Genomic DNA, 25,687 nt, shown 5'->3' with positions numbered 1-25,687 from the left:
AATTTAAAATGGCGACAAACAAGAGAAAGTTTACGGTTCCATCTGTGGATAATTTGGACGAGAGAAAGGAAGTGTCAAAGCCAAAATCGTTATTTAATGTTTACAAGAAATCCACTGGAAGTGTTCAGGAGACAACAGATGATTCTTTCCCGAGGGCTGGTCGTGCTAATGATCTTGACAAAACTGAAAGCTCTCTGAAAACGATCCAAAAAGAAGTAAGCTTAGTACAGTCTCGTGAAGAAAACGATTCGGGACAAAGGACAACTGTGGAGGATAATTGTCTGCTAAATCACGAATCTTTAGTTAAGGAGGCTGTGCGTCCTGCTGAGAACAGCCTTCCATCAGCAAATGACAGTGGAACTGTGAAACCTGCTGTTGTAGGAAAGACTTTCCGTGAAACGTTTGCTTTCCTAGACAATACAAGTCACTATAAAGAGACGGTTGCAAAGATAAAGGAAAAAGAGTATGTTATAACTGGTTTATTTACCTACAATGACCTCGTCAAGCTGTGAAATCGCCACCAAGAAATATATATCTTAATACGTATCGAAAGGACAAGTCTCTAAAAAGAATTCTTTCACTTTAAATATACAATGAAATTTAAAGATGTAAGGTTCAAGTGACAATATTTACTTACTTTCATGAGACAGGCTGTTGAATTTTAAACAAATCGCGCCTCTTGCGCGGTGCAAATAAGCCGTATTAAGCTATAAAAAAGTCGCAATTATTCACAAAAAATATAACTAAAGATGAGAAATTCGATGCAAGGTGTCAATTAAAATTGATAAACTTATATTTGCATTGTGCTCGAGGAAGAAGTAACAATCGCGGGAAGTAAACAGTGTCAATTATTGCTGAGTTAGTATGTGGTGGCAAGTAGACTTCTTGGTGGTGATTTCGTTGGTGGTGAGATGGTTTGGTGGCGAGATGACCATAAACCACAATGTTATATCAGCCTCTCTCCATTGGTCTAGTGATCTGTGCCTTTAAAAATTTTGCCTGATGCACCTGTATAATGTACACATAATTTATGAAAAGAAAAAGGAAATTTCTTGTGACAAATTTTCTGGGGTTCATCAAATGATATTTACTTGGAAAGGGTACTTAAAATTCCCTACTTGTTTGTCCTGGAAGTGGGACACTGTTTGAAGCCTTAAGAGAAGGGCATTGGCCACTTAACTGAGCAAGTCTTATCAGAAATGATACCCAGAGGTTAACTGGTATCCCCAGTGACAGGATGTTGAGGACTGCTGCAGCAGAAAAGCAGCGGCCTCTGTAATTTGATAAAGAGGCTTCTCTCTTGTGTTCTTGCATTTAACACCACTCTTCCTTTGCAGATCAACTATAGATACCAGAGTTCATCCTGGTCCAGTCAGTAATAAGCCAAAAAGTAATGCAATTATTGTAAATCCAAGACAGGTAATTCCCAAAAGACCACTGTTTAGTAATGTTTAGGGTCCCTGTACAAGTCTTTGACTCTGCAGGAAAAAATTGTTTAGATTTTTCAGTTGCTGAAACTAGTCTTAGTCCAAAACAATGTTTTCTTTCACATCTAGACAGGTAGCAGAATTTGTATGCTTGATTTTCATGCCAAATAATCCTGGTGATGTAAGTGAGACAAAGCAGTATTGATCTTGATGGCAGTCAAAGAACAATGATGATAAATGATGTTGTAATACTGGTCAGGGAGCTGCTCCCATGAGCATTTCCTAAAACAGGTCGTATGTGTCATTGTAAGGAGCCTTTATCATTGTGCGTTATTTATAATGTTTTCCCTTGAAATTTCTAGAAAGGAAATCCAGTACTAAAGCATGTCAGGAATGTCCCATGGGAGATGGGTGACATCATTCCTGATTATGTTCTGGGTGCTACAACTTGTGCATTATTCCTAAGGTACATGTATGGACTTATTTTACTTTCTATTAAAAGCTAAAAGTAATTGTCATGCCAGAAAGGGGACGGATTAATAAGAACTATGCTGAACATCCGCAATGGACATAAAGCCAAGGGAACATGTTTTTTGTTTTGTTTTGTTTGCTTTTGTTTTTGACCAAGAAAAAGGTTTCATTGTTTTATTTCTTTACAGTTTAAGGTACCATCATTTCAATCCAGAGTACATTCATGAAAGACTAAGGCAGCTGGGACAGAGATTTGAGTTAAGAATACTTCTGGTTCAAGTAGATGTGGTATGGCAGTAGGATTAATTTTAAGTATTATTTACTAAATATTATTTGTTTTGAATTAATGTTTTACATGGGATTATTGAAGGGGCAGGATATGCTATACTGTACGGGGCCGGTGTATGTAGGAATGTGCATACTTACAGTTCAAGATATGCAGGCAATAAAAATCGCTATAAATCTGCTGGTGACAAAATTTAAAATTATAGGCAAACAGTCAATTTGTTATTCAATTTTATTATCCATGGCAATAGTCCAGTCTCGAGTTAGCTATGATCGCTGAATAAAAGAAGTGAAGACGCATTTTTTTACAGGCTTAGCCTCTACCAGGAAATTGAGTAGCGGTAATTTTGATTTTCAGTGGACAAAAACCTTGTACCAGAATAATTTAAAGCATATTGCCTTCCTTTTTACATTTTTCAAGGCCGAAAGAATATGTAATTAGTCATCTGTAATAACACCAAAGAAAATTTCTTATGGGAGCCCAAGAAAATGAATGTCAAATTTCACAAAATGACATCTAAAACATGAAGTTTTCAAAATTTTACCTGTTTTTACACAATTCTTGTGAAATTTGACATTCATTTTCTTCGACTCCCGTGAGAAATTTTCTTTGGTGTTATTACAGATGACTAATTACATCTTTAGCCCTTGAAAAATTTCAAAAAGAATGCAATATTCTTTCATTATTATTCCGCTACAAGGAGTTTGTCCACTGAATATTAAAATTACTCAATTTCCTGGTGGATATCTGTCTTAATACATTTATTTCAGGTTAAATTTGACTTCAGGTTGATTTTGATTTAACCTAGGTTGATTATCAATTTCCTCTGTCTCCTTGCCCTTATTCATGAATAACTAGGGCTAGGAGATAAAAGGAAATAGAAAATCAACCAAGGTTAATTAACAGTTAATGAATGAGGCTGAGTATCTTATGAAGAATTATGGAGATCGAGGAGGGTGTTATCGGGCGGATAACACCCTCTGAGATCTCCATAATTCTTCATATGATACGAAAGCCGAATTCAATAACTGTTTTATTATTCATTCAAAATAAGTCCTAGTTTAAAAACATAGCTAAAACATGCTTACCTCCATCGATCCATCGATGTTCAGTTCATCTTCGATAGTGTACGTTTAGGTTTGTCCAGCTCCGCAAATATTCTTCAAATAGCAGATGTCGCCCTCCAAGTTGTCTTCTTGCTGTTCCTGCCATGTTTTTAGCTATATTTTCGCCTTGTTCTTCTTGAAACGAGTGAAATGTCCACCATTTTTTCAAGTTCACAACCAAAACAACTCAACCTAGTCCCCAGGTCTTCTCGGTTAACGGTGCCTTAACCTGCAAAAACCCTGCATTTTTGATGTCATTTCCTCCTCGTTAAAGTCAAAATTCTTCCAAATTTGGTCATCAGTAACTGGTTATGGTGAATTAAACGTGTGCTTTTAGCCAATCAGAATTGGGAAAATATTTTGAATGAATAATAATAAATTTTAACATGAATTTAATTTTGACCTGTAATATATTCACAAATTCCAACCAGAAGAAGACCTGGTTATTGCTCTGTCTATTGTGTATTTTTCAAATTTTAAACACTTACTTACTTATTTGTGAATATTTTACTTTATGTTGAGGTTAACCATTTTAATGTTTGTATTCAGCTTTAATTTTTAATTTTTAAACTGGACTATTGACCTCTGGTACAATCACCCTATGCACCCTTAAATATTTGAATTTAATATATGTTTTTCCTCTCAAAGCATCTAAAAGCACAGTTTTATTCTTCCCACACTGCAGACTCAAGAGACTGTTTTTCTTTGTTTTCTCCTTATAAATTACATAAATTCTTTGTTTTGTAGATCTTAAAATAACTTGGTTGGATTCTTTACAGCATATTCTTTTCAACTGTTTTAGAACTAGAAATTAAAAGGCTTAGGACTAACTAAAAAACTGACCAGTTAACTACGCTTCTATGCTCTAATAAACACACTGTATATGTTGCAGTTATCTTGTGGGTTTATTTTTGTACTCAAATTTTAACTTATTAAATTACTGGTAACCTGAAAGCGCAACAAATTATTTCTTACAACCCTCTCTGCACCATAGTGATAGATTTTAAGCATTTTAAATAAATTGTGGTTGTGAATGTACATGTAGTCATCACGCAAATTGCAGCAGTTTAGGAATAAAACATAATTCTTCCAAACATTTGTGGAAAATTAAAGTCAAGGAAAACAGTAGTAAGTACACACTGCCAACTACTGGCGTGCTCTTGAAAATACTGAATCATAAGGAATGAACCTTAATAGACGTCACTTGCAATGTTGGGTAAATGTTTTTCTTGTATTCAATGACTTCAGTCATGGCTGACTGTACCCTCATTTTTTTTTTCAGAAAGATCCCCACCAGACACTAAGAGAGCTTGCTAAGATGGCAGTCATGGCTGACTGTACCCTCATTCTTGCTTGGAGGTCACTAAAAATTAATCCTGATTTTAAGAAGAGTTTTGACATAAACCAAACCAAACTAACCCTGGCCAGTCACATAAGACAGATATATCATAACAATGTTAGCGTCAAGTGGTCAAAGTTGAGTCTTTGTTACTTGTTGGAAGTAGAAAGTTGTGTGAGTTTTTTAAGCAAAATCACTTTTAAATCGGAACAGTGTAGGATAAAAGCAGTGATAAAATATCTTCTGGTTCCATTGAATTGAGAAAAGCCTTCTAACATCATTACCTGTGAATTTCAATCTGATTTTGGGTGGCTTCTACACTTGGATTTCTAACAGAATGAATGTCAAACTGGAGAAATTGTTGGCAAATACTCTTGATTACAGAGAAGTACAGACCACTTAATCTTGATGGGCTGTTATCACTGCTTTATCATGAAAATATTAGTCTGCTACACAGCTGTTTTTAGTGTCGTCACGCAACGCTCCTCCCCACTAATGGCTGCTGAAAATCGAACCACATTTGTTACCCTTTGTGTTTGTGGTCTAGTGAACAAACCAATCATGTATAAGAAACTTGACAATACTAGAGCCGCAGGGCGCTAGGAGCGAACACGCTTCTCAGTTTTGGACAAATCAATCAATCGTCGCTGAATTTTGATGGGCCCTAAGTCTGCAAGCAACAAAAAGGTTGTTTGCAGGAAAGTTTGTTTTAAGCGGTTAACAAAATTCCAAGTGAAAAAAAAAGAGGTTTGATAGGCCTACAAGACTCTTACCAGGATCGGTTGGTTCTTTTTAACGTGCATATGTATGATGAATTTCATGTGCCAAATGTGCTCATTGTGTTGTTGTACACGTGAAGCTAAGACTGTGAAGACTAAACTCCCAGGGGTACTGATTCAAACAAGAGCAATCTTATAAATTATCAATAAGCCATTTCCCGAACCTGTACCCAACAACTTTATAAGCACATCCATGTTGTGCATCATATTTGCTCAACTGGCTTGCTGTTGCTGCTTATCCCAAAAATTTTGAAAGGACTCGACTACGACAACACTACTCTAGTTGATTGCTTGTTTTCACGTGACAATTTTGATTGTTCTGTCATTCACACATGGGGCAACGATAAAAGCAAAGCTGTGACTGGAGGAGTCACTATACCACAAACGTGGCGTGAACACCTTCCAGAAAATGGGAGCTGAATTCTAATTGGCTAATTGTGGGAAAGTAATGTGGTTCGGTTTTCAGCAGCCGTTAGTGGGGAGGAGTGTTGCATGACGACACTAACAACGGCTGTGTAGCAGACTATGAAAATATAGACAATGATCAAAAGTGTCAAAGGTTTTAAATTGCTGAACAAGTTCTCCTCATCAGTATCAGCTGGGGAAAAGTGTGTGGAATATACATTCTTTTACATTAGGACTAATAGGATAAAAAGGTTATTGTGATGACTAAATCAGCCTAATCCTGAGGAACCACGTTTCTAATAATGTGTGTTTATTGTCATAGTCCTGAGGAGGCTGGAAGATACCTTGAAACCTACAAAGTTTATGAAAACAAGCCACCAGATGCCCTTCTTGGTCAAAGTGAAGGCGATTATCTCAGTAAGGTAGTCCTTAATTTCTGTAGCCTGCTGTACAGCTCACTTGTATTCTTTGGCGATTATATTACTCGCCTGGACACATTCTTCAAAGCCTGTGGGAGCATCCGGTTTTTTCGGCTCAAGTTTCTAGTTTCACCCACCAAGAAAAACTAGAAACTTGAGCTGAAAAATACGGATGCTCTCGCAGGCTACATTCTTGACTGATAATGTTGTTTCTTTAATAGCTCACAGACTGTCTGACTACAGTGAAGGGTGTCAACAAGACTGATGTGGTCTCTCTTACTTCCACATTTGGGGTAAGCATTTTAAATAAATTATATAACCCCCCTTATGTTTTATAAATAATTTATGGCAATGTGGTGGGGTGTAGTCATATTTTTCAATCTTTTTGTTGTTATTGTGCATGTATTTTCCTCCAACCTCTATTAAGCCCCTAGTTAACCTATCGTAAAACATATGTTACACAAATACTGTATTTTTTGGTAAAATTTCATAATTTATTTTAAATTGTATGATTATATTAGGTGGGATTGATTTTAAAATTACTTGATGCATAAGTGGCACCACTGAATCAAACTGAGGAGTTTTTTGGCAACCAACATATAGATGGTTTTTGATACGTACCATATGTTATGTTTTATCCAAGAGGAAGTCAATATTTTTTTATTGTAGGTCTAAAAAAATACTAGGGTGACAACTTCATCTTCAAGTCATGATAACTATGCAAATATTTGTTATTTGATAGTCCCTTGCAAACATGACAACAGCTTCAAAGGATGACCTTGCATTGCTTCCAGGATTTGGGCCTCTTAAGGTACATAGTTTTTGGTATACTGTTATTTTAAGTCAATAAATTTTGTCAGATTTGCAAAAAACCTGCGGAACCAGAGTGCAAACGAATAATTATTGGTAATTTCATTTATATTTATAATTTTTTTTTCTCCTAGCATCAACTTAGGGTTCAGAAACACGTTTTCGTTGAGGACATATTTTGATCAATTTAATTTCTTCATGTTTATTATTCAAGGGTAATCAGAAGACTTTGATCCTTCAATTTTGAATTTATTTGCACCCATGTGTTTTCCAAAAAGCTCAAACTGCACACAAAAGACACATGGGTGTAAATAAATTCCAAATTAAACTCTAAGTTGTATCATAACTCGTACTAATACTATTCGGTTTGTCTTACTTTAGGCCCAGAGACTTCACAATCTAATTCAGCAGCAATTTATTGCAAAAAGAAAAACAGGACTAGGAGATGGAAAGGAACACTAGCTTTATTGTCTGTTTTCTAAATTACTGTCCCTGCTATAAATAGTTCCCTCCTGGAACTTTAAAGACAGTCCGAATCATGATCTAAGTTATTTATTTTTCCAGCTGACTACTTCATCAAATTTTGCTCATATATAAGAAATGTATGTAAATAGTTGCCTTGGTTGCACATCCAACATGTCGTACACTAATTAACTGCTACAGTACAAGTCCTGGCAAACTCTAAGTTTTATAAAGGCTGTAAATAAGTCTTCATGAGACGTGAATATTGTATAATGAATGAGATATTATTATCTTTTTATTGATCTTTATAATTAATAAAAAAATGTCAGCTTTTTTCCATCGGATAAAAGCAGTAATATCACATGGTTTCTCAGGGGACAAACAAGTGAAAAACTAATGCCATTACAATGCAATTACTTGTATTGGCAAATTTTATCACTTGTTTGCTCCATGAAATACCACGTGACATTGCTTTTATCACATCGATCCTAGAGTGCGTGCAAAAATGGCAAGTATCTCGAATAAGGTCTATTGCACCATGATAGTTATCTTACTACAACTACCAGAATCCTTCAGTTTGTTGTTTTCTTTTGCAAACTAGGGCTCCAAGCGGGACTGACGAATTTAAGTAAGGAAGAAAGAACGAAATGAGTTCTGTTAGTTGTAGTCAAATACCGTGATCGTGAAAATGGCCAGTTGCTATAGAATGAAACTTATCGGACCCCTATCGACGAGAGAAAATTTGTACAGACTCTCAGGGAGGGGCAGGTTAGACTCTGCAAGGCTAAGACTACTATTTCGCAAACTGTATCACTGAATAAAATTTCGTGCCCTGTTTCAAAATAAAGCCTAATACAATGTGTAAAAAAATCAGTTAGTTTTATCCTGTGTTTAGCTAGCCTTCTACGCAGACATTCTTTTGGTATAGGAACGTGTCAGCTGGTTATAGCGGAGTTCCACAGTATGACCTCATCGTCTAACTCTTTGTCAGGTCTGTCCTCAGCACTGGAAATCAAACTGACTTCAACTTTTTAAATGAACGCTTCCAAAACACACAGTCGAACCCTGCTTTATGGACACCCGCTTAATACGGACACCTCTTTATTAGAGGGGCGCAAGGGGAGGGGGGGGGGGGCGGTTTCGTCACGAATTCACGAACAACAATCTTGCCAGTTTTACGAATCTCACGAAACACCTGCCCAAAAAGTAGCGTAATAGTTATTGACATTTCATCTCGACCACGTGTTGGGTGTGTGAAGTTACATCAAAAGACTCTGTAGTCAAATATCATCATCGTGCAATTGCCCTATTTAGGTCATTTGGCCAAATTAAAGATTTGTTTTCTTCAATTGATCTTGTACACAATCGCGGATTTTGGCAGTTCACTTTTCACGGAGTGCACTTTGATTATGATGCACAGAACAGTTTTTCAGTACATGACGATTCACGGACACCAAAATGAAAAATGGTCGGTCACGGCGTCACGAAAATAAGCTTGCCCGTTCCCCTCCCCCCCCCCCCCCATCATTACGGACAGTTTTATTTGTCCGTGGGAAAAGCCCATTACACAGTTTCTCTAAACTGTCTAAATTCAATCCTCTTAATTCGGACCAGTGGCGGATCGAGGGGAAGAGCCCGGGACCCCCCTTATTTTTAGCCCAAACTGAGGCCCGGTAAGTGCGTACAACGGACTCTAGTTTCTTGCCCAATCAACAGATTGTCATCGAAAGTCAACCTCGGTAATGCAGACACTTCATTATGTGCTACTTGCTGTAATAGACCTTTCCTTTCTGAAATGAAGGTAAAAAGCCTGAAAAGCCTTCATCAGTTGACAGTGTGTCGATGTTCCTAGCGCTACAGTACTCCCGGGTCCCTAGGACAGTGCATCGCATAGGATGATTATTGATTTGTAGACTACAAACTATTTTGGCGTCAAACGAGTTATGCAGAGAACGCACGGTTTTGATGAAGTAATGTACAGATGAGCGATTTTTGAGTCTTCCGTGGATTTAGTCCGCAGATTAACGTCTCATATCGCATGCACCTAGGGTGCGTGCCAGATCTCCGTCTTTCCCCGCGCCCCCACCCCCCCCCGACCGTTTTTCTGTGGGAAGGAGGAAGACCCTGGGAACGAGATTAGAGGAGCTTGAGACGCTTGTAATTGACGCTTGAAGGATTGCATTCAGCCTGTGCATGAACTTTGCGTTATTTTCGAAATGAACCGCCGAAATTCCACTCCCAGCGATTTACAACAGGTGATTCGAAAATGTGCTTTTATAGGAGTTCTTTTAAGCTTCAGTGTTGCGCTTTTATACTGGTGGTTCTCTGGCAATCCCGACTATGAAGCTACTGCAATCAACAGTGAAAGCATCGACTATTACCACAGAACCGCTTGTGAAAGGAAATACAACAGCACATATCCACTTAGTCGTCCAGAAGTTACGTCCGACGGAAGGAGGTTTAGAATTGGAATTATAGCGGATCTTGATGAAAACTCCAAATCGACTTCAAAGAAGAACACGTGGACAAGCCATTACAAACGGGGCTACTTGACCCTGAAGAAGAATGGTCAGGTAACTGTGGAATGGGATAAAGATATTGTAGTACTATCCTCTACTTTGTCTCAGAAAGGAAGAGGGATGGAGCTGTCAGAACTAATAGTTTTTAATGGAAAATTGTATGCCGTTGATGATCGCACTGGAGTTGTGTTTGAAATTAAAGACAAGGGTACAGTAGCTTGGGTAATTTTACCGGACGGCGATGGAACGGAGGAGAAGGGTTTTAAAGCGGAATGGATGGTAGTTAAAGGGAAGACTCTCTATGTTGGAGGCCTCGGAAAAGAATGGACAACAACAGAAGGAGTTTTCCAAAATCATAACCCACAATGGGTTAAAAGTATAGGGCCTAATGGTGATGTGGTGCATCATGATTGGGTGTCCAGATATGAGGCTTTGAGAGGGGCCCTTGGTATCAAGTACCCGGGGTATGTTATCCATGAGGCAGCAAACTGGAGTGATAAACATAAGAAGTGGTTTTTCTTACCAAGGAGAGCAAGCCATGAGTCTTACAATGAAAAAGATGATGAACATCGTGCAACCAACGTCATGATATCATGTGATGAGCACTTCACAAATTTCCATGTGCGCACCATTGGTGAACTTAATTTGACTCACGGATTTTCATCTTTCAAGTTTATTCCAGGAACTGATGATAAATTATTTGTGGCTCTCAAGACAGAAGAAGACAGGGGAACTATTCGTTCTTACATTGTTGCTTATGATATTTCTGGAAAAATGATCATGCCTGAGACCCATATTGGTGACAATAAGTTTGAAGGAATTGAATTTATATAAGGAGCATATGCAATCAGCTGTCCTAAGGATAGACTCTGTGACCAGTGCTTGTAAGCCTTACTTAACATAGAGTCAAATGTAACTGAAGAGCGGAAGAGACCAACCAAACAGTAGGTGTCCAGTTAAAAAGGGGCTATGTAGTGAGGATATGCCGTAAAATTCCGAAAATAAGCCCCTCCAAATATAAGCCCCCCAAACCTGTAAGTAAATGCAAAAAACCCTCCGTTAAATCGCCTCTCCAAATATGAGCCCCCAGGGGGCTTGTACTTGGAAAATTGCCCTCAAATACAAAGTAAAACAAAGTAGAAACGGTAAATTTACTTCCAACTATAAGGCCAGCTCAATTGATTCTGAAACGCAAATTTCCCTCAATAGATAAGCCCCTCAAAAAGGGCCTTTGAAAAATATATATGCCCTGGGGCTTATTTTCAGAATTTTACGATATTTGCTGTTTTAGGTCAATTCAGTGCTACTGTGCAGTCATTACTTAAAACCTTTACCCATTCAAAAAAATACTCCTGTTTATTTTTGAAGAAGATATTAGACAAATATCATCAGGGAACACTAACCATAAAATTTTTTTTTGGTGCATTGCAAGTTGGAAAACTTGGCCCAATGTTTTCAAGTTTCAAATCCATGGTCGTCCTTGCCATTCATAGCAACAGACGACGGGAAACAGTTTTAATGCCTAAATGTCATCTTAAATAACAGGACTGCAGGACCATTATGTTTGGAATGCAATTGATGCAAAGACAAGTTTTAGGTTTTAATAAGATAGCAAATAGCCTGTCAAAGCAGGTCTTTTCTCTTGTATTGTAAAATTTCCACATTTTTATACTAAAAAGTTTAGGTGAAAACTTAGCACATTCATTCGAAGGGCATTATATGCACATATGCACATTAACATTGACAATTTTGTTTTACTATAATCAATTTGGACCACCGTAAATTATATGACAATCAGGCATTTTCTTTAGTCTATACATTAAGGTATTATTTCCAGGTTGGGAAGTATTATCTCCTCATCTGGCCCCAGTTGCTCAAAAGGTGGATAATGTTATCCATCTGATAAATCTCTGTCCAGTGCAGTATTGCTTTAGCTAATTTTTATCCACTGGATAGTGATTTATCTGATTGACAGTGCTATCCAGCATTTTTCACTTTTTTCCTGTAAATTATTTCCTTATTATTTTTGATGTATTAATTAACTGGAAAGTGGAGGAATATAGTATAAACTCTTGGAGTTTTTCACTGTCATCTGCTTTCAATTTAGTTAGGGTATTCTGATTATAGCCTTAAAAATGCACAGTACACCTCATAAACACAGTATGGTAGGTCTGTGCATTGATAAATGCTGATAGTGCTTTAATGACTTTGATGATGATGATGATCTGGTGGTCGTTCATGTGGTACAAAACCGCCATGCTGGAAAGCAAAAGTCATACTGGGACAAGACAAACAAAGGAAATTACCATTTAAAATTGTGTATGCCTTTTATTTGTCTTGTCCTAGTGCGACTGCTGGTGTGGCAGTTTTGTACCATGTGAATGGCTAGCTGCAAAGGGCCTATTCCAGGCTTACAGAAACCTAAGTATGCCCAAAAAAACACAATTTTACCATAATCAAACATCACTTAGCACAGACCTTATATTCAATTTCACCAGTCATTAGTATTTTTTAAAAAAAAATAGGCTTTAAAAGCCCTTTACTTAATGAGATAATATTGGCACGTCAATGCATGTACAGTGTAGTGAAATGAACAGGACACCACTCAGGAGTGTTTTACCCTTTGTTTAAACCATATTGTTTTTACAGTGATGTACATTATTTTTATGCTGCTGATGATGATGATAATGAAAGTGTGTGACTGGTATAAAGTGTGTCTACCTTATGTTCCACACTCATGAAAGTTCACTATAGCACATGTTTACCTATATTAAAGATTATCCTTTCAAGTGCTTGTAATATTCATACTGTGAAAAGAGGATAACATATTGTGTTGTAATATATTATGCATAAACTGTGATAAATATTGGGATTGGACTTTTGTGGTAAATACTGTTTTATTCTGTGTCATATTTGCCAGGGAATAAAAACCGACCTGCATTTTATCGTTCCATCCTTCTGAGAAGGAAACTGCAAATTTATTGAACCTTAGCAACTATGAATCATATATTGCATAAGGAAATAATTGTTCTGTTAGATTACAGTAGTAGTTTGTATGAGATAAAGAATGCCAAGAAACTCTAAAAAACTATTCATATATCCTTTTTGAGCCACTCTTCTTCCAATCTATAGCTGTTGACCTCTGGAAAGATCTTCCCCATCATTTCAAAGACCTCCCAAATTTCTCCTTCCCACGCTTACTAACACAAAATTCGTCGATTTGAAAGTTGACCATATTTGTCCTTTTCTCCATGTAGTGTGTAATGTGTGTGTGCTATTTATTTACTTAATTTGTTGTTGTTTTGTTCTTTGCTACTATTTTACCTGTCACCACTGTGCTAAAAATATCATTTTATAGCTAGGCGCTAGTACGAAAAATAATGTTTGTTAATTTAGCTCCTAGACATCCTTGCTATCATAATGTATCGACTGTAACAATTTCTTCTTTTCTTTCCCTTGGTGATCAAAAAATGTAGAATTCTCTAGTTGGATGTAATAATAAAGGTTGTTGTTGGTGTTATTCTGGTCACCAGTATTAAAGAAAAAGAATTAAAGTCATAAAAAACTTGGCCGAAAAACCTCAGAGGAAAACAGAGAAGAGGAGAAGACAAGGAAGATTATCTTTCTTTTTTCTCTCTCTCACCCTCTTTTTATTTGTAAAGGTACTATGTATTTTCTCCCGTCTACCCCTAGAAAACTTCACTGGTAATACAAACAGAACTGCAATTGTTTTTGTTTCCAGTGAAGCAGTGACGTTCCTCCAAGCTTTGGCATACTTTCAAAAGCAAAATTTGAGGACGAGATGTTCAAAACTTTGCAGGAGCTAGGACCAGTTCAGCAAAGTTAAATGACATCATTTCATCAGTAAAAGTGTTCTTTATTGTTAGATAAGTTAGCAGAGTGTTGGTCTGCAAAGTGGGAGGTCAAAGGTTTGATTTCTTGAGCAATTTTTAAATTTTTTTTTTTACTTGTAAACATATTATTTTTACTTTTTTTGTAATAATTAATTAATTAGTCAAATTAATGCATGAGCGCCCCACTGAAAACCGCCTTGGCGAGTTGGGCTCCCTCTATAAATATTATTTGTTAATTATTATTATTTATTATTATAAGACTAACTCTCAAGGCCTTTGCCCCACAAATGGCTCGAAATCTGCATGATAAGGATGACCACATAGCAATGCCATCTTCAGTAGGGAACACAAAACCTTTGCCCTCAGTAATATGATTTTTGAGCTAAATATATTGACACCTAAATAAATTGGATTCGTTGGGTAAGAAATGAAACTTATGATGTTTTAGTGTTGATGGGTCAGTTGTATTTTCAAAGGTGTAAATTTTGCCAAAGTAACAGTAAGGTCAAGGCGGCTAAAGCTGAACATGACAACCTGTTAAAATACACAGGCACAACTGCTTTAATTTATCTAAGAAAACTCATATTGGGTTATGTATTTACAGACTACCTTTCTTAATACAGAGTACATGTATCTTACATAGTAAGTTGCACAAACTCTTAATTCAAGGTCTCGAAGGAATTTATTAACTTATTTTCTTTAACATGTATAGTGACTTTATTAGCAGAAAAATAATGGTGATCTTAGAGCTGTTAAATGGAGTGAGTATGGACCTAGTAACAAGCCTGTGTGACAACAGTAGAAAACAGGATGTAAAACAGAAAAATATGAAGTACAAAAGACTACAGTTCTCATTACCGAGTATTACATGTAGGCCCATATGGCTGGATATTGGCCAAGTTGTTGCAGATAAATACAAAAAAACAAAATAGAAAACCAAAGAAAAGGAAAGAAAGGTACTTATGGAATAGCTGAAAACAATGCAAATACCCAAATGCAAGTAACCCTTCTTTAAGTTCTTTCAGCTATTTTTTGTTTATCACATATGAAAACTGTAACTGTTGACAGTCAAAAAATAGGATTTGCTTCATATCAACAACTCATGGAGCCAACCATACAATACTGCTATCAATGATAAATCAGTGCAATGTTATGAAGGAAAAGTGGAGCACTTAATGGAACATTGCTGCAGGTACGTACATCATTGGAAACTATGCAACTCTAGTTGCTAGTGTCAGCTTGACAATCCATAGTTCTTTAGTTTCCCAAATTTGCAGAATCACCCTTTGAGCTTGAATCCTCAGAATACCCAAGTCTTCGAAAGTCTTCCTTTGCCATAAGTTGTCTACAAAGTAAACAGTAAAATAAAATATTTCTTTACAGCCATTCTTGCTATTCTTACCTGAAGTAAACTACCGTAAAATTCCGAAAATAAGCCCCTCCATGTATAAGCCCCTCCACACCAGTAACACAAAAAACCCTCCATTAAATCACCCCTCCAAATATAAGCCCCTCAAAAAGGGCCTTCGAAAAATAAAAGCCCCAGGGCTTATTTTTGGAATTTTACAGTAACTGCTATTTCTAACTTGTATCATGTAAGGAGAATATGTCTCAGCAATCACTCTCAACATGTCATCTAAATAGTAAATATTAAGCTGAAGTACATTCTTGGAGACTCAGTGACAGTCAGTCAGGACAAGAGGATTGGCATAACAAATACATCATTTCTCCTGACCTGACTGACTGACACTGAGTCTCCGACAATGTTTCAAGATGGTAAAGTTATCAAAATAATTCCTTTGAAATTTGAAGATACTAAAGGTTAAGTGCAATATTTATTTAGGTGTTTCAGTTGAATGTTTTCTGCAAGTTTACATTTGTTGTGGCCACACTTAGCAATCAGGTTAGTTTTTTAATAACCTGGTAAAAAATTCCTCTAATTATTTGTAACCTGGTCAGAATAGTTTATAAAACTGGGTTATTTAAATAAAGCGACTCAATTTCAAACGACCTTCAAAGTTGCATGGATTTGTTTTACTGTTCACTTAGGTTGCATCCAATGCTCACTTCGTGTGCGACATAATTTTACCCCTTAATAACAAGGGGTAGACTTAGTGCAAGTCTAGACATAATCGTGTTAAGAATGAAAAGCTGAACTTGGATGCTAGGTGAAAGGTGTAATTTTCAGAATCCTCGAAACTGTAGTCCTTGTGTGGAAAATTCTTACACATAGGTGAAGATGATTGATTGATACAGTTATGTTACTCAAAGACCTTCAATAAACTACCCAGTGTGGAGGTTTTAAAAAACCTTACCCAGTTAAGAAAATCCATTGTTCTCGCCTGATTTGCAAAAGCTGGTTAAAATGTGATTATATACGGATTTCTTAAAATCTTCGAAATGTAGTATATAAATAATGTTGACACGTTTGGTAATTTGATGATTAATATTTTATGGCCCCACACTGTACATGGGCCCCCTACATTTTATTCATTCATTCTTTCATTCATTCACTCATTCATTCATTCATTCATTCATATACTGACTGACTCACTGACTGACTGACCCACTCATTCATTCATCTATTTATATTGGTATCCCCGTACAATCAATAAATTACCCAAATTATCTCAGGGGGTACCTGTCCATCCTACACTGAAGGTAATCCTTTGACTCTGTTCTGCACTTATGGTTGTCATTCTTGTTTTTCTTCAAGCAGTTCATATATTTCTTCATGTATTCTTTACATTCACCTGTTATAACATATATTTTATAGGTATCACTATAATTTTCAGCGCGCCATTATATGAACACTCCACCGCCATTTCTCTCAAAATTTCCACTTACCATCATGATCTAAAGGGAAGCTTCCCTTATCCGGTGGCTTCGCTTGAAATATTTTTCTGCTTCCAGGATTCATAACCACACGAGCTCTAAATAAGGGTTTAAAATGTTAATACATCAAGATTTCCACTTCGCATTGGCCGCCATATTTGTTGCTGTTACTCCAACTGGATTCTGGGATACTTCTAAAAGGAACTAGTCGGACCAATCACGTGGGGTGCGTAAATTCAAGATGGCAGACTATAAAGTTGTTCCCGTTCTCTTATTAAAGTTAAGAAATGTGTGAGTTTTCTCGTTTGGATTTAGTAGGTATCTGAGGAGAATGAATATCAGCCACACAAATTCGTATGGCAATGGGCTGTTGTTTGCAGGCTTCAATCAAGACCAAGGTATTGTGTTTTTGGTACATTCTTGAGATGGATGTAACCTTATGTCGTGATGATGCGACACGACTGACAATTCTTGCATACTTCCTTCTTTGAACATAAGGTTGTTTTGCCTGTGGCATGGAAAAAGGTTTTAGGATATACAATTGCGATCCTTTGAAGGAAAAAGAACGCCAAGGTATGATATTATCAGTGGTTCTCCAACGTACTAATTAGGTTATTAAATTGATCTTTTGCTGTCATCATCATGCATGGTAGGTAGATTAGTAGGTACTAGCTTTAAGCTGTTAAACTTTTCTACCTTCAAAGACCCATTTTACAATTTCCCTCTCTAGAGGGCAGTAAAGTAGTCTTATATCTCCTGAAGGAAACAAGCTTTGCTAATTCAAAACCTGGACGTTATTCTTATATAACAGACCTACCAAACTGAGAATCTGGAGATTTTGATTAAAAGGTGGGCCCAAAAACCTGGACACCACAGAAAAAATGTCAATGTTTATATAATCAGAAAGTAATATAATGTACCAGTATGCAAAGAAAGTCCTGTCAGAGAGTCTCTGTACATGTGGCTAGTGGATTTTGTGAGTGCTTAAGTGAATTTTTTGGGGAAATTCAAATTACAGAAGTAGTGTAAGAAAAATTGTTCATGTGGTTTGAAAGCTGTTTTTCAAGCTGATCTAATAAATTGAATTATTATTACAGTGAATTGATAAAGCTGGTAATAAAAAAACCATTAAATAACAAGTTAATTAATTATATATCCTGTTAGTCAGAAATTTTTTCAGGCTAGTTTTAATAACTCATAGGCTAATACAGGGGTGTAGATACCTTATTACATGAAATTTTGGCAACACTTTAATTTAGCAAATTTAGCGATTTTTGTACAAATTTAATTGCACCAAAATTAAGAGAGTCTCCCTAAAACCAGTCCACTGCATTTCGGGTCAGAAATCAGTTTCCTTTAAACTGAAAATTGAAAGGCAGGAAATTATCTTATCAGTAGAGTATTCTATTTATTGTTGTTTTTGTTGACAAGGTACGAACATGAAGAGTCATGCACAAGTCCCTAGTGCATTAACAATAGAAACTTTTCAGTTTTCCATGGCAAGCTACTGTCCACTGTGGTTAGCATTTATGAAACAATAATTGGTTGCCGCTATGCGTTTTCACTTTCTTTATTTTATGTTTGTGTTTGTTTTTTTACTTCATATTATGGTAGCCTGTCAGTATTAAACCAATGAGTACTTGTTAACACACTCCCCTCCTCAGGCTGGGGCTGGGGGTGGGGTGGAGTGGGCTTGCTGGCATCAGACTGTTCACAGTCCCCAATTTTTACGTAAGACTGTTGGGATCAAGCACATTGGCCGGGATTATTCTTAAAGCACCCTATGTTTATGAACGTGACATGAACATGGTTTTACTGCAAACACTTATGAGCAAAGAAGGAAACGTTTCATGATTTGTTGGAGGAATGGTTTGTTCTACATCCAACAAAACATATTAGTGGACTTAAAAATTAATTTGATTCAAAGTGTTGTTTTCAATTTTTGATTCAAAATCTCTGGAGACTTGACCAAACCGGGACATTTTAATTTTGGACTCACACATCTGCGTTTGTAAATTTAGCCTTAAGTTATGGAAAACCGATTGCCTTGCTTCAGTCAATGAACCCAAATAGGCGACAAAGAATGTTATAAATAATTACGTTTGGGAACATTTGGAAGGGGGGGGAGGGGGGCAGGGGCATTTGGAGAATTGTGCACACCTCTGAAAAAATCCTGGCTATGTCCCTGTAGTGCTTGCTAACTGCAGCTTCCTCAAAAGGCAAGCTGTAACACTGACTTACTTTACACCCTGATCAGTGCCTATGGCAGAGAGAGGGATGTTGGTGTTGTCCTCAAAGGTCACGAGACCAGTTGCATCAAGCTTATGACAGAAAATTTCAAATGAAAAATAAAACCTTTGTACATGACACTAATTCAAACTAGATAAATTCAGGTGGAGAATTAGCACAACTACTCTGTCTTTAGAATTTACACTCAATAGGGACTGAGAAAATCATCTAAACTGAATGACAATGAATGTCTCAACCCTGTTACAACCACTCTTTTAGTGCGGCACTAGTTTCCATGGCACAACGGTGGCCTCATTGTTGGAATTCTTAAGTATAAAGTAATCACAGCTCCTTTTACCATAGAAGGTTTTTTTTTCGTTGCTGAGGTGAGGAAAGTAGGGCCTTGTTTTTTCAGTAACAGTTAACACAGAATGATGTGATCTGTTTTATTCTTTAACCGTTTTTGTACAAGAGATATGATAAAGTAAACTGGTTGGCATGTTGTTAATACTCCAAGTTTAATCTGTCTGTCTGGCATACATAAGGAACTATTTGCTATTTGTGTTTATCATCAGACTAACTGCTATATAGACTATATTAAGGATTTATTAAGCTACTTTAGATCTGTAGACTGAACCAGTTGTGTTTATTAATAGTCAATTTTCTTACAGATTTTCCTGATGGAGGAATCAACTATGTTGAGATGCTTTTTCGTTGCAACTATCTTGCGCTTGTGGGAGGAGGGCAAAATCCCAAGTATCCCAAAAATAAAGGTAACAATAAACTATACTATTAGAAATATTTTACCTTTTCTTATTGACTTTAACTCTTTCTTTAAAACCCCTACAAAAATTAATGTCAATTATGCAGGAATGATCAGCGAAAAAGAAAAAATGAAAAAACAAATTGTATTACCTCTATTGCTACAGGAAGTAGAAAATTTTAGCGAATTATAGGGTTAGTTTCAGCCCTGGAAAATGGCTTGCAATGTAGCAAGAATTTATAGTGACTTTTGGAAATGAATTTATGCAGCAGAAGTGACTTTTGGTGGAAATTAAACTGGTCCAAAATGAGATTTCTGAAAAAAATCAATGGAAACACCTTAGTTTCTCGTAACATGCACATGGTATTGCTCCTAGCAAAGATGGCTCTGTGTTCTTCAATTGTGATCCTGATGAAGTGCTATTCAGATCCCCTTCCAAGTCCTTGAAACTTCAGTTATTTTCATAAAAGCTATCTTCCTATTATATTGGTGAAAGCTAGTTCACTGCTCTGTGAAGATGAAATTGCTTAATTACTAACTGCAAAGGAATGGAGTGATTGCAAGGCTATGGAAAAAATATTGCTCAATGGATGTCATTTACTTTTTGAGGAGTATCAGCAGGGAAAAAACCTGCCCATGAAATAAGCAAATGTTTCAGGAAAGTCTATGAGAAGGTTGAAACTTAAAAGACTTTAAGAACTAAGAAATATTTTTGGGTGAAAAGTTGAACTTACTGAATTTAGAAATATTTTGGGTTAAAATTATCACTGAATTTGGCTTTTGTATGATATGAAGAATTATAGGGATCTTAAAGTAGCTGTTTTTTGCTTTTCTGAGCTAACCTCCCCCCCAATCATCAGTGCTCTACCAATTGAGCAACTAACATGAAAGCTGGTCATTTACTTGGTTCTTGCAGTTCTAATTTATTATCACAAGATTACCTTATCACAAGATTTAATGGTTGGTCTATTTACTTTATTGTCTTTGTTAAATTTCCCCCATTTGTTTATTTGGCATCTTGTTTCATCCTAGTGATGGTCTGGGATGATTTGAAGAAGAAATGTGTCATTGAGTTGGATTTTTCAAGTGACGTTAAAGCTGTGAAACTGAGAAGAGACAGGTATGTTACAAATGAGCAGCTGATTCTGATCAATGGATGGCTTATTGTTTCTTTAGCAGCTAAGTCGATCATAACAAAGCCCTGCTATTCACTGATAACATTTAATTTCACTGCTTCTCTTTTTAGGATAGTTGTTGTGCTTGCAGAGCTCATAAAAGTCTTCACCTTCACTCAAAATCCTCAGCAGCTCCATGTGTTTGAAACAGCTCTGAATCCTAAAGGTGTAGTTATCATTGTATCATTGATCAGTTGTCTCATTTCAAACTATTTATCTTTACTGTACACTGAATTTAGTATGTGAGTCTGTGCTCAATTATGACCGCAGACAGACAGACCTGCGATTAACATGCGTTTTCAAAGAGAAACAGAAACTACTGGAAAGTTTGTTTTACTTTGCAGTGACTTTTCAAAGGCCAGTTTTGGATTTTTTATCGTCTCGTTTAGAACATACTGATTTTAAGTGTAGGGTGTTGAATTTATAGATTAGGGCTTTTTTTGTCCTCTTCCCTAAAATAAAAATAAAAAACAAATTGTTTTTGCCTTATTTTATTAGGTTTGTGTGTGCTATGTCCAAGCAGCAACAACTCATTATTAGCATTTCCTGCACGAAAGACAGGCCATGTACAGATTGTTGATTTGGCCAACACAGAACGACCTCCACAAGAGATTGCAGCTCATGAGGCAGCACTGAGCTGCATAGCAATGAATTTACAGGGAACAAGGCTTGCTACAGCCTCAGAAAAGGTATGTTAAAATACTTAATTTGCTGTGATGAAACTGGCCTCTTGTAGCAATCAAAGTGACACCTTTGAGTGTCTTTACAGTGACCTATTTTTACATTGTAAATTTTTATGGTTATTAATGATAGTACTGAAACATTACTCACAAACAGTGCTGCCAAAGTATTCAGACAGTCAATTATTCCAATGCCTCTTCTTACTCAATTCTCTTTGCATCCCTTAATGAGTCAACACTGGAAAGTGTGCCTTAATCAGATTGTCACTGAACTACTGCAAATAGTAATGGATATTGTTTATCCCTAGGGAACTTTAATAAGAGTGTTTGATACAAGTAGTGGAACACAACTTCATGAGCTAAGGCGTGGGTCTGGAAGTGCTAATATTTACTGGTAAGAACTTAATTAATAAGGAAAGAAACACTTATACAGCAAAATCTTGATTTCTTGTACCTCCTGGAAAAGGTTGACATTACCCATGCAGGTCCAAAAAATTACCTAGGGTTAGAATTTCAATGTTTGATTATGCAGTGAATGCTTTTAGCCCATTTGCTCCCGGGAGTTTTGCTGAAAATGCACTCTGAAGCTAGTCAAGCCATTTTGTGTGGTGACAGTCTGCTATAAAGAGCAAAAACTTACCACAGAGCCAATAATTTTATAGGTTGACACTTCATGGCCCTTTTATCCACTGGATGCAAAACATTAGCATTTGAATTCTGGCTATGTGCAGAAAGCAAAATATTTGCTCCCCCCAGTTCCCTCTTCTTTTGCTAATTTTCTTTCTTTTGCTGGGCATTCAGTGGACTTCATTTCAGTGGAAAAAGTTTTTGGAAAAGCTTTCGGGAACTTAGGAAAGGCCAGTGGGTAGTGGAACAAGATTTCATGGGAATTTTTGGGTCAATCGTGTCATGGTTTTTTGCCTTTTTCTCTGGCCTCCTTGACCAAATCTCAATCATGCTCATTCTGGTATGGCTTGAAAGATCTGATCAACCTTCCAAAGTTTATAGCTGACAAAGTTGTCCTTGACCATTAAAACTGATGAGGTTACAAGCGGTAGAAGGGACGCATGGATCTGCACAGGCAGTTATGGGGAGTTCAGGGGTGAATGGGTTAATCAAAAAACCTAAAAGTTGTTGTTTGCTGGCTTTTTTATGTGATTCAACATTTTATGGCTAGATTTGGTTGTTTTATGCTAAAAGTCAGTCAGACCACATGACTTTTTATTTTGCTTTAAGGTAAGGAGCCTTCTACTTTTGATTCATTCACAGTATCAACTTTAACCATGATTCAGAACTGCTTTGTGTATCCAGTGACCATGGCACTGTGCACATATTTGATATTGAAGAACCCAAGAAAAACAAACAGTCAAGGTATGATTGTGCTTTCCCCTTCTGGTTACAGTATACTTTGCAACCATGCATTTCATACCCTAAACATTGTCTTTAGTCATAAAAGCAGACCTTCTGATGTATATGTTACAGGTCAAAGTTGATTATGGGTTAAGAGTTTTCAACCTAGGTTGATTCTCAATTTCTAGTTTGTCTTCTGAGAATTCCCCCCACCTTGGTTAAATCAAAGTTAACCTGAAATAAAATTTCACTTGTAACATATACTAGTGTAAAAAAATGGTCAGGAAATTGTGTATATTAATTTCAAGGAGGTCATTATGCTGCAAAAAGGATCATATTTTTTGCTCATGTGATTTCTTTGGTCTGTGGAGAAAATAATATTTAATGTTGAATTGATATTAGGTTTTTACTTTGATTGTAAAATGTGCCAGTTGCTCCGTGTGATGTTTCAATGTTGCTAATTCTTACAGTGCATTCAAGATTGTGCAGATTATTTATTTCATATGAACATTGTTGTAAGGATCTTAAGCATAAACACAAGAATATCAGAACCTTCGATGTATGTTTCTTATGCTTATGCCTCTGCTTATGTCACAGCTTTAAAAACTAGCACATAAGCTTCTTCTTTGCTATTGCTTGCATTATGCTTACTCTTATATTTATGCTTATGCCTGCACTTGCATTACTCATGACTGCGGGCTTTAGGATTATGCTATTGGATGTAATTGAAGTCAGTAATTTCACAAAAACACAGCATCACATACTATCAGAAACCCTGTAAGAAAAACAACATTAACTGGCATCAATTTGACATGTGTTACTTAAAACCTGTAAATAATAGGCAAATAATATATCTTTAGGAGGTAAAGTAGTGTGAATTTCTGTTCACTTTGTGTCTATTTCTTTAGTCTTGCTTCAGCACATAACTTTCTTCCAAAGTACTTCAGCTCCAAGTGGAGTTTTTCCAGATTTCAAGTTCCTGGTGATCCTCATTGTGTGTGTGCATTTGGAACAGAGAAAAACACTGTTATAGGTAAGCTAAATGTTAATCCTATTTAAGAATGAATGAAATATTATGGGTGCGAGGAAAACAGACGTGCCCTCCTTATATTTATTATTATTAACATGTTAACAGTAAGCTTGGAGGTCAGCATACAAGGGTTCAACTGGCCATCGCCCTTAGTGCATTTATGAGCTTATACTTTAACCCACCCAGCCCATGATATGAATGATGTGTGTAAGGTAGACCACACCATTAAGGGAACTTCCCCTATTCGTTTGTTCTACTCTTCCCTTTCTCTTACAAAAATGCCTTCCATTTGGTCAATGAAAGAAGGATGAAGGAGACAAGGCCAACTGCTTAATAACTTTACCGCCCGATGCAGGGATGTCTCTGTGAGCTGGATGTCGGCTTATTTCACCAGCTGATAAAGAGCTTACCACTGGCTGGCTCAAATTGCAAAGAAAATCAAAGACGTGGGGGAAATGTCAAAGGTGCAATAGAGTACAAAGCCCAGTTTGACAAGTAAAAAAGCCTGCTTAGCTTTTTCTTTGCCACATCCTTGCCAATAACGTGACTTTTTTAAGTCCCTGGCCCCAGTTGTTCAAAAGCTGGATAGCGCTATCCACTGGATAAATCACTATCCAGTGAATAAATAATAGGGATACCATTTGCGCTATCCAGTGGATAGAGATCTATCCACTGGATAGTGCTATCCACCTTTGGTTAGTCTAGCTGGGGTTTTAACCCACTTCCTCCCACTCGGCAGGCCAATGCTCTTCTAAACTCAGCTAACCAGTCGGGTATCAACCAGGTATCACCATAGGAATGTACAAAATGCTCGGTATCTTGCTTTAAATGGTCTCATTCTATTTTTTTCATTCCCAGCCCCAAAGTTAGAGCTACATGTAGATCGTGCAGCATATATCGTGCAGCATATATAATAAAAAGTACTTTAGAAAAGTACTTACGATAGACTTCATTGTAATATTTGGTAACTTATTTTTGGTTAGTCACACACTGGGATTGGTCTTGGGTAAACTTCCTTTTTGGTTTAAGTATATGAAATTCCTATATTCATTATTTAAAAAAAGTGGCATAAAATCTTTTTAAAATTACAGAGTACTGGTTTGTAGCAGTGTAGTTAAAAGCTTTAGACATATCTGATAACATTAGTTTTTATTTAAACTTTGGCAACCTAATATTCTTTCACTTTTTGTTTTGCCTTGAGTAGTCATTTCACAGGAAGGTATTCTATCTCCTGTCTTCTAAATCTGTTTGTTATTTCTCTGTAGCTGTATGTGCAGATGGAAGTTATTACAAATTTGCATTCAACTCAAAAGGAGAATGTTCACGTGATGCTTATGCACAATTCCTTCAGATGACAGATGGGGACTGAGGCAACTATTAAATTAGCTTTTATTTTTTTAATCATTGAACTCGTGATGCATAATTCCTATCTAGATAAATAATGCATCTGCTGTTTTTTGTGTCATGTAAGAACAGGACTGGACAGTCAAGCTATTAGGTGCATTAACCGCCCATGAAGCTATGTCACGAAACAATGAGAACTGCCACAAAATTAACTGAAAAAAAATTATAAAACCGTTCAAAACGTTAAAGAAGGTATATTAAATAACACACCAAATACAAAGGAGGCACAGATGGAAAAACTTGAAGAAGATATGAAGATTGTAATTGTGCTTCAGTTTTGAAAACTTGTTATCCTAACAGTTTTCTAAAGTTCTAACGTTTTGTATTGTTCGATAATGTTCAGG

At 36.6% G+C, this 25,687-nt stretch overlaps 4 protein-coding genes across 4 annotated transcripts; 3 read left to right on the top strand and 1 right to left on the bottom strand.

Annotated features, from left to right (window-relative positions):
• The first annotated feature begins 2 nt into the window (after positions 1 to 2).
• On the top strand, positions 3 to 8,557 carry LOC140941520 (DNA excision repair protein ERCC-1-like). The gene is made up of 9 exons (XM_073390532.1): positions 3 to 463; positions 1,338 to 1,419; positions 1,790 to 1,893; positions 2,087 to 2,186; positions 4,573 to 4,649; positions 6,136 to 6,235; positions 6,454 to 6,525; positions 6,975 to 7,043; positions 7,424 to 8,557. Exons 1-9 carry the CDS (start codon positions 9 to 11, stop codon positions 7,502 to 7,504), a joined length of 1,140 nt encoding a protein of 379 aa, XP_073246633.1. The 5' UTR covers positions 3 to 8; the 3' UTR covers positions 7,505 to 8,557.
• A 1,143-nt stretch (positions 8,558 to 9,700) lies between these two features.
• LOC140941536 (soluble calcium-activated nucleotidase 1-like) lies at positions 9,701 to 10,977 on the top strand. Its single transcript, XM_073390546.1, has one exon. The coding sequence runs from the start codon at positions 9,721 to 9,723 to the stop codon at positions 10,855 to 10,857; it is 1,137 nt and encodes a 378-aa protein (XP_073246647.1). The 5' UTR covers positions 9,701 to 9,720; the 3' UTR covers positions 10,858 to 10,977.
• Positions 10,978 to 15,087: 4,110 nt separating this feature from the next.
• Positions 15,088 to 16,877, bottom strand: LOC140941521 (cytochrome c oxidase assembly protein COX19-like). Its single transcript, XM_073390533.1, has 3 exons — positions 16,725 to 16,877; positions 16,519 to 16,630; positions 15,088 to 15,222 (listed from the first exon to the last, which is right to left on the bottom strand). The coding sequence occupies exons 1-3, from the start codon at positions 16,795 to 16,797 to the stop codon at positions 15,135 to 15,137; spliced, it is 273 nt and encodes a 90-aa protein (XP_073246634.1). The 5' UTR covers positions 16,798 to 16,877; the 3' UTR covers positions 15,088 to 15,134.
• Positions 16,878 to 16,929: 52 nt separating this feature from the next.
• LOC140940451 (WD repeat domain phosphoinositide-interacting protein 3-like) lies at positions 16,930 to 25,394 on the top strand. The gene is made up of 10 exons (XM_073389427.1): positions 16,930 to 17,110; positions 17,211 to 17,285; positions 19,613 to 19,714; positions 20,737 to 20,824; positions 20,951 to 21,045; positions 21,378 to 21,568; positions 21,868 to 21,953; positions 22,829 to 22,930; positions 23,818 to 23,942; positions 25,205 to 25,394. The coding sequence occupies exons 1-10, from the start codon at positions 17,044 to 17,046 to the stop codon at positions 25,306 to 25,308; spliced, it is 1,035 nt and encodes a 344-aa protein (XP_073245528.1). The 5' UTR covers positions 16,930 to 17,043; the 3' UTR covers positions 25,309 to 25,394.
• Positions 25,395 to 25,687: the final 293 nt, after the last annotated feature.

Source organism: Porites lutea, chromosome 6 (genome assembly GCF_958299795.1).
Source record: "Porites lutea chromosome 6, jaPorLute2.1, whole genome shotgun sequence".
Classification (NCBI taxonomy): domain Eukaryota; kingdom Metazoa; phylum Cnidaria; class Anthozoa; order Scleractinia; family Poritidae; genus Porites; species Porites lutea.
Note: the sequence above shows the minus strand (reverse complement) of the source record. Positions and strands in the feature narration are given on the sequence as shown.

Excerpts from the sequence above, each read along its gene's own strand:
- LOC140941536 (XM_073390546.1), top strand. The coding sequence starts at position 9,721 with ATGAACCGCCGAAATTCCACTCCCAGCGATTTACAACAGGTGATTCGA.
- LOC140941521 (XM_073390533.1), bottom strand. The coding sequence starts at position 16,797 with ATGAATCCTGGAAGCAGAAAAATATTTCAAGCGAAGCCACCGGATAAG. Across the intron at positions 16,631-16,724 it reads CTTCCCTTTAGATCATGATG|GTGAATGTAAAGAATACATG; the intron begins GTAAGTGGAAAT and ends ATGTTATAACAG. Across the intron at positions 15,223-16,518 it reads CTTCAGTGTAGGATGGACAG|ACAACTTATGGCAAAGGAAG; the intron begins GTACCCCCTGAG and ends TTTACTTTGTAG.
- LOC140940451 (XM_073389427.1), top strand. The coding sequence starts at position 17,044 with ATGAATATCAGCCACACAAATTCGTATGGCAATGGGCTGTTGTTTGCA. Across the intron at positions 17,286-19,612 it reads GAAGGAAAAAGAACGCCAAG|ATTTTCCTGATGGAGGAATC; the intron begins GTATGATATTAT and ends ATTTTCTTACAG. Across the intron at positions 21,954-22,828 it reads GGAAGTGCTAATATTTACTG|TATCAACTTTAACCATGATT; the intron begins GTAAGAACTTAA and ends ATTCATTCACAG.
- LOC140941520 (XM_073390532.1), top strand. The coding sequence starts at position 9 with ATGGCGACAAACAAGAGAAAGTTTACGGTTCCATCTGTGGATAATTTG. Across the intron at positions 2,187-4,572 it reads TTCTGGTTCAAGTAGATGTG|AAAGATCCCCACCAGACACT; the intron begins GTATGGCAGTAG and ends TTTTTTTTTCAG. Across the intron at positions 6,526-6,974 it reads CTCTTACTTCCACATTTGGG|TCCCTTGCAAACATGACAAC; the intron begins GTAAGCATTTTA and ends GTTATTTGATAG.